Source organism: Lingula anatina, chromosome 1 (assembly GCF_051362555.1).
Source record: "Lingula anatina isolate TDL-2025a chromosome 1, LinAna3.0, whole genome shotgun sequence".
Lineage (NCBI taxonomy): Eukaryota > Metazoa > Brachiopoda > Lingulata > Lingulida > Lingulidae > Lingula > Lingula anatina.
In genome coordinates this window covers 18,080,637-18,088,375 of record NC_141767.1, presented here as the reverse complement: position 1 = coordinate 18,088,375, position 7,739 = coordinate 18,080,637, and the positions used below count along the sequence as shown (strand labels likewise).

At 36.8% G+C, this 7,739-nt stretch overlaps 2 protein-coding genes across 4 annotated transcripts in view; one reads left to right on the top strand and one right to left on the bottom strand.

The window, feature by feature from the left end:
* The first annotated feature begins 165 nt into the window (after positions 1-165).
* On the top strand, positions 166-6,799 carry LOC106153999 (uncharacterized). The gene is made up of 14 exons (XM_013528192.2): positions 166-201; positions 363-484; positions 651-829; positions 1,289-1,396; positions 1,646-1,754; positions 2,053-2,102; positions 2,323-2,404; positions 2,570-2,655; positions 3,118-3,312; positions 3,558-3,650; positions 3,850-3,967; positions 4,573-4,709; positions 5,188-5,273; positions 5,477-6,799. The coding sequence occupies exons 2-14, from the start codon at positions 370-372 to the stop codon at positions 6,078-6,080; spliced, it is 1,962 nt and encodes a 653-aa protein (XP_013383646.2). The 5' UTR covers positions 166-201; positions 363-369; the 3' UTR covers positions 6,081-6,799.
* Positions 6,311-7,739, bottom strand: part of LOC106153998 (uncharacterized) — a 35,340-nt gene continuing 33,911 nt past the window's right edge. For all 3 annotated transcript variants that reach the window (XM_087002075.1, XM_087002072.1, XM_087002073.1), the window contains exon 46: positions 6,311-7,587. In XM_087002075.1, the coding sequence (XP_086858201.1) occupies positions 7,439-7,587 (149 nt within the window). In that variant the 3' untranslated portion in view covers positions 6,311-7,438. The remainder of the gene's footprint in view (positions 7,588-7,739) is intronic.

The following is a 7,739-nucleotide window of genomic DNA, read 5'->3' as shown; positions in this document are numbered from 1 at the left end:
ACACTATGAAAACAACTTCCAGTTTACTTAGGCGGCGATTTCACAGCAGGTCGGAGGTATGTGGACAAAACTTTTAAGTATTTCATTAGTTATATCCTTTTTAGACAACATGCAAATCAGATATTGTCTTGTCATGTGACATCTGATATAAAGATCCGTTATCTTAAAGACTTTTTACAAAAGAGTTTCACGCAACGAAGTGTAGGTTTTTGTCGCCGTCTGCGTTCTTGAAGAAATGCTTCAAGTAGCAAGATTCAGAAAGAGGAGTTAACGTATTTATTTTTACAATTTTTACGGATACCGTAAGATTGTATTAATAGAATTTACCTTCTTTTTTCAATTTATTTTTATCTTTATTTTAGGTGCAAAATGGCGGCTCCTGCTTTGGAAAGCATCCCACATCTAGAGCGTAATGCGACCAACTCCTTCTACGACAGCGACAAATATGACACGGATCTTGAGGATGTCGATCTTGAAATAAAAAGTAAATTCTTAAGTTCTGATATTAATCAGACATTTTTTCTCTCTTTTTCTCTCTTTTTTCTCTCTTCCCCTCTCTCTATTTCTCTCTAACTGACTTTCACACACACACACACTCACACACACACACACTATTTCAAAAAATTAATTTTTGTTTCCATTTTTCATAGCCGTGGCCCCGGTGGTAGAGGAGAATAGCATTGGCGCTAACATCTACCGTTCTGAGTGTCGCAAGCGACAGCTAATTCCCATGACGGCAATACTGAAGTACCTCAATAAAGATATAATGAAATTACGACACCGAGCTATGGGAATTGAGGCCGCCGAAGCCCTCGCCGCAGCACTAGAGGTATTATTTTTTGCATTATGAATCTCAGTGATTCTTACATTTTGAGGTAAATCGCAAATTTTATTCATCATAGAATATGTAGTAAAATGCTCATTCGACTTTTCTGGTTGTCGAAACAGAACGATGTAGGTCCCCGTTTCTTTTTTTTTTTTTTCAATCTGTTTAACACAGAAGATAACTGTATGTTAACATGACAGTGTCAACTACTTGATTTAAATCAGCAAGATTAGAAAGTAAAGGAGAAGTTATATAGCCCGTGGCCATTATTACTAAAAAAAATTACATAGTGGCACTTACTGGTCGTGGCTACTCTACTAAGAGTGCAGAGTATAAAATAATGGCGTCTTTTGAATGTTATTACAATATAAATTGACATTTAGTAGCCCCTCTAATAAGAATTTAGAGTGTAAAAGATTGAAACCTAAAACATATATATGCCATATTGTTCTCATTTTTTAGATAAACACCACAATAGTCCATTTAGATTTGGAAGGCAACAAACTTGAAGCACCTGGTGCGTTAGTAATGTCCCAGGTGTTGGTCTACAACCAGTTTATCACACATGTGGTGAGTATGGAGTTGTAGTACTACCAGTTGAGTGCTATTTTTTTTTTCATTTATTTATGATTTCGCTATTGTAATTTCCCTAAGAAACCGGTTCTTGTTAGAGAGGATTCCAAAATTATAAAGTTACCAACTTACCATCTAAACGATGTTACCGTTTTATTGCTTTTCATATGTTTCAAATGAAGCACTATCTAATGTTTAAGACAACGCAACAATAATGTCTTCATTTTTTTGTCTGCCTGCCATCAGAATCTGGCCAAGAATAACATGGGAGCTGCACACCCCACCATCCGTGCTTCTGTCCCATTATCAGAGGTGATGAAACGGAATATGGAGATCAAACACCTGAATCTGTCAGGTAAGACAATCGCCAGTTGAGAGAGAAAGAGACAGAGGGGGAGGGGGGGGGAGGGGGGTTACGAAAAAGTCGAGTAAAGAGAATAGACATTGTTTCTTAATAAGTAAATGGAATGGTTTTATGTTAACTGAATGAATTCTGACTTATGTACGAGGGTGTAAAAATATACGCCAAATAATATCGGGCCTAATAAAACCCGCAAAGCCTTATATCAGTTTCGAATTCATTATTATATACGTCAAAAAATATCGAGGTTAATAAAAAACCGCAAAGCCTTATATCAATTTCATTATTACAGATAACAACTTTACAGAAGAAGATGCCAAGTACTTCGCACTAGGGATAGAGGTAAGGATGTCATAGTCCCATCGCTTATAGCTAATTTGAAGTGATTTATTATAAACTCCATGTGGCGGGTTGCTGTTGTTGTAACAGGAAATCAATGCGCGGGTAACAATATTGTCAAGTAAAGTCAACATATCGATTTTGTATAGCTTAATACAAATAATCAGTGTTTACCTATCGTAATTAATGAGCCTAATAAACGGATTGTTTGTACGTCACGCAGGGTAATGACCAGATCACCGAGCTGGACCTCAGTAACAATCACTTCCAGGAAAAGGGGGCACAGTACATTGGGAAAGCTCTTGGTAAGGCCACCCAAGAATTCAGATGATAGCAAGCGGTAATATCAACTACATTTGATTATGGCGTACAGTCAATAGTTTGACGTGGTGCTTTTGAGAAGTACATTTTGTATTTATTGATCGGTTTTCATGTCGTTCTAATATTAATGTGATCCATTTTATCATCAGGAGAGAATCGATCGATCGAGCGGCTCAATCTTAGTTGGAACCATATCCGCCGCAGAGGAGCAGTGTCTATTTGCAGAGCGTTACAAGTAAGTATCGGGTCTGGGAAACAGAACCACTCTTATATCTAGAATGTTCTCGTGGAACTAATTTATAGATAGTATATGTATCGCAAAATCATTAAAAATTTTTCTTAATGTAGTAGGCATTTCGATTTATCTTTTACAGTTAAATGATTTTTATTTGGCTCGGCCTGAAGTATTTGTCTTGGATTACGTGCGTACAAAGTAAACTTTATTTCCAACATACATATTTATTTCTGAATGCCACATCTTATTTTCAGACTTGCTTAATCTGAGAAAATCGACTTTTATAATCCCCCCACCAAAAAATAAATAAAATAAATATCAATAAATAACTTTTTAAATAAATAAATAAAAAACATTAGGATCGCGGTGTTTAGTTGTATTTAATTTTACTTTATTTTGTTTTATATATATATAATTTGTTTTATATATATATAATTTTGTAATTCATCAAATCCATTGCAGAAAAATAAGACTTTGGTTTACTTGGATTTATCATGGAACGGTCTCGGGTACGAAGGTTCTCTTGCCTTAGGGCAAGTCCTAAAGAGAAACCGCTGGCTGAAGGAACTAAATATCAGCAACAATCGCATCTCACACCGTGCAGCGGAATTCATTGCGAACGGTCTGCGGCGAAATTCAACACTCGAAGTGCTCAAGGTTCGAAAGAAAGACTTGCTTGAACAACTTACGATGCTTCCAATGTTTTACTTCTGACCTGGCAATTTGAAATGCGAATTGAGAAAATTTATGAAATTTTCTTTTGGTAAAGATAAATAAATAAATAAATAAATAAAAAGTGCAAGAACGAATATACTGTAAAATCTTTAGGAGCGTTTATAGCAGCGTTCTCTAGACATCACGACAAAAATGTATTGGTTTGCATGTCGCCCTCATCGTTTCAGATTGGAATGAATCCACTGACAACAAACGGGGCCCAAAACATTATAGAGAGCGTTAGCTGCACGTGCAGCGCAATAAAGGAATTGGATATGAGCGTAAGTAAACTTTATATTGAAAAAGAAAAAGAAAAAAAGATTGATAAATAAAGTTTTGTTTATTATTTTCAATATTATCTACGCACCAAACCCCTGATTTATGTATGTTTTATGCGGCTAGGGTATACACAGTTTTGAGCTAGGACCAATCAAATTATTACAGTAAAGTCCCTGACATCTAATTATGGCATTTTTTCAGGGCGTTCCGGTTTTGGGAGAATTCGAGTTTATGGCTGGTGCAATACAGCAGTCTAGGCAGTTCAAATACACACACGGAGGAACAGTGTCCAATCATGATGCTATAGGACGGAAACCGAGTAAGGACTCGTAAAGCATTCTTCAGAAAAGTGGCTAAAATACACTCCAGTGGCATTTGAAAACACGTGGCAGCACTTCAGTTTGACCACGTGACTATGCTACGGCCCAAGAGCGTCTTCTAGGCTAAGTTAGACAAAGCAACTTGTTCATAATAGGACCTAGCATGGGTTTGCCCATTTTAAGATCGGTGGGACTTACATCCTACGTCTGGTTAATTACAGGACTATTTTTACTTATAAGAACTATTCATTGCATGCAGCTTGTTATTACCTGTAGGCCTACTGGCCGTTCAAGAAAGATGAGATATAGCCTATTTCGGAAAAACAAACAGCTATCTGTTGCAACGAACACAAAGTAGCACTCTTACACCACACCCATCAAAATCAGTTAATCAGCAGTCTAACACCAAAGACCAATATACTGAATCGTGTAAAGTCACCGTAATGATGTATCTGATGCAATAGGCCTTCTGTCGATTTTAACAATGTTACGCAGAAATGTAAGTTAATGTTATTGTGAAATAAATTTATTTTCGAAAGCGCTTTGAATTTTGAGTTTTAGGTCGTTAAAAAGTTTGATACCCAGCGCTTTATTCCGATTTTAGACGCCGCAGTGGATCCAATGCGAAAGGTGATTGTACATATGCAGTCCATGAACCTGCGACCTTTGGAGCTATTCCGAAGTATGGACAAGGAGAAAATGTACAACATGAACAAAGAGTCGTTCAGACAGAGACTCAAAGTAAGTTGCTTCGTCTATCAGGAAACAGTTGATAGCTTTTCTGAAATTCGGTCGTGTGAGTTTTGCGCAAAAGTACCTTTTTGCGACGTACACAATTTTCTAGTATTTGCTCTATATAGTTTTAAAATGTCATACTGACTTACACTTTAAAGACCTCTATTTTCAACCCCAAGGAATAGCTTAGTTTGTGAAGTCTATGAACTATTTACTATGTACTAGTAGCGCCTCATGTTAAGCAGTCACGTATTTGGAAGAAGGGAACAATCACGCTGTAAGCAAACTTTTCGTTTTTGTGATGCTCAAAACTGTAAATAGTTCTGAGAGAGATACAAAACATACGTTAATACATCGCAGACTGTCATGTACAGGTCTACTGATGTAGACGGGAGTTCCCATTAAGTTCATAATTCAATATCGAAAAATATCCGAAAATCGAGGAAAAAAATTAGGGCCTATAGTGTCGAATACACTATTTCAGAACGCTGACATGGGTCTGTATAAAGGCGACTTGGAGGAGGTCTTAGCTCTGGTGTCGGAGTCAAAGCAAGGAGGTGTCAACGCCACGTAAGTAGATATCTACGAACATCAGTATTCGGAGTCATTTTTAAAAGAGACGGGTTGTGACTCGGACTTCTGTAATAAACCAAGAGATTTATTTATTGTTATTGTTCATCGCTGTATTCTTTTTAATGGCATTGCTACTGTTATATAAATTGATTTATTGAGCGGGTGCTAGCAATAACGAAATTATTTTCAACAAATTTTAGCGAGCTTTCAAGAGGCATGAAAAACCAAGTCAGGAAGGAGAAACTAGAACAGATTAGGGTCAAGCAGCAAGAGAAAAAGTTGAAAGAATACCATAAGTCAATCCTTGATACGGAAGAACCAGATCTAAATGACGTTCGGGCTCCTACAACACGTTTCACCTTGCCTACAACGACACCAGTTCGGGAAATAGAACCAAAGGAATCTGGCAAACGACAGAAAAAGCACAAAAGGAGCAAGAGCAAAGCAGAGGGGATAGAAACAGAAAGAACGACTGATACTATGTCCCAAATGTCCATGATCGAAACAGAGAAGAAACAGAGACGTTCTGGCAGTGAAACGCCAGCATTCCAGAAAGTGGAACGATCTCCCACCGTCTATTCGACAAAGGAGCCTAGAATTCCGAGTAGACGTCGCAAATTAACATTCGATCTTTTGTCCCGTAACTCTACAAGGGTAGGCACAAATGCTGGAATTACTCCTACAGTTCCCAGCCCTGCGCCTGCACACAATACCCCCGCTGTGTCAGTGATGACCATGTCCCTGACAAATGACGATCTTTACAGAGCGCCTTCCAGGTTACACAGCCGAAGTTACACATCGTAGCAGACGACGTGAACAGTGCAACTTCCAGGTTAATAAAACCGTAGCTGTTTCCAAGGCTCTTTCCAAGTAAACTTCCAATCTCCATATTATGTACAGTTGGACCCTGCATTGCATCAGGTGTGCCAGTGTGCTGGATGTGATAGAATTTCTATCACACTTCAGAATTTTTACAGTATTACACTGTGAAATTTACTATACAATTGAAAGAAGCACAAATGAACGAACAAATATGTACATTGACAATTTATTTGTTTACAATATTAAATATTGTTGACATTTTACCATAACGACAATCTAAATCGATTCAACAATAAAATCCATCATTCAATAAATTTTAAAAATCTCAGCAATTGTTTTTCATCAGTTAGTAACACACAAATAAGTTGTTGTTTGGGAAAAACTCTAATTGTTTCATGGAACGTAATAAAATCAAAACTGGACAAGCAGGAACCTCATATACCAAAAATGGTAACATTACAATGTTCTTCTTTGGAACAGCAGCATTTGATTCAGCCTTTACAACACTTTACAGCCGAAAGGAAATCAGCTCACAAAGTTCCCCTTTCTCAACAATCCTTCAACAAAATGGAGTCACTCTCTTTCAAACTTTGTTTCAAAATTGTCCTTTAGGTGTCTTCAGTGATAAAATAAATTCCTTCAAAAATGAATTCTATGTCCTTAGTTAACAACTAAAACAGGCAAGCATAACATTAACAAATGCGAATCTTGGAATCTAGATTAAACTAGAAAAGCTGAAATACAAGATCCATTTTTAGGAAAGAAAATCACATGTGCACCAAAACCAAAGAAACCAGCACCAAAGCAAAGTGTGATTAATACCTATTGAAAAAATGAGGAGTTGTGTTAGGTATTTCAATGTGTCTGCAATGCATGCGTGCATGTGATGTCTGGTCAATACATAATTAAGCTGCTAAACCAAATTTTTGATGTGCATGCTGAATATATCTTTCTACAAAAAATAATAACATTTCAATACTAAGTAAAACTTCAATAAAATACATGTACAAATAAAACCCTTCTATTTCTGGAAAAAATATCCTTGAAATAAGAGGATAAACTCAAATACTGTTAAACACTGTTGGAAATTGTTAAAATTATGCATATAATATGACCTTGTTAGTTACTATGGCATAAGTAAGTAACAAATAATCACTGTCACCAGCATGATGGCATTTTCCATGATCCTTAAACTTTGCTTACTTATCCTGAATGAGTACAGAACTTTCTCATAACACACATATGTGGAAATTAACAGAACTTTGTGATTGTTTATGGTGCATGCGGAGATTCTCATGCAGGTAACACTTTTCCATAATATGTAACATCTTTTTTATTGTTTAGGCTATAGTTGGGACACCTTTAGCTATCACCACCCCACCAGGTCCTGCCAGAGAGGTCTTCGCCATCAGGTCAAGGTCAACTTCACGGGCTGCCTGGCGACCTTCGTTGATAGCATGGACCACCAATGATTGGCCACGTCGGCAATCTGAAACAAAACATAAATCATGATACAATATCATACAAAATGATAATAATCTGACAAATACATTTATATAAATAGCCCTTGGTAGCAGGGATTTTATATCTTAATTTTTTATATCTAACTATTTTATATTCTAAACGTTCGAGCACAAGTTT

Coding starts and splice junctions, on each gene's coding strand:
- LOC106153999 (XM_013528192.2), top strand. CDS start 370: ATGGCGGCTCCTGCTTTGGAAAGCATCCCACATCTAGAGCGTAATGCG. Junction 3,313..3,557: donor CAACACTCGAAGTGCTCAAG/GTTCGAAAGAAA, acceptor TCATCGTTTCAG/ATTGGAATGAATCCACTGAC. Junction 5,274..5,476: donor CAAGGAGGTGTCAACGCCAC/GTAAGTAGATAT, acceptor AACAAATTTTAG/CGAGCTTTCAAGAGGCATGA.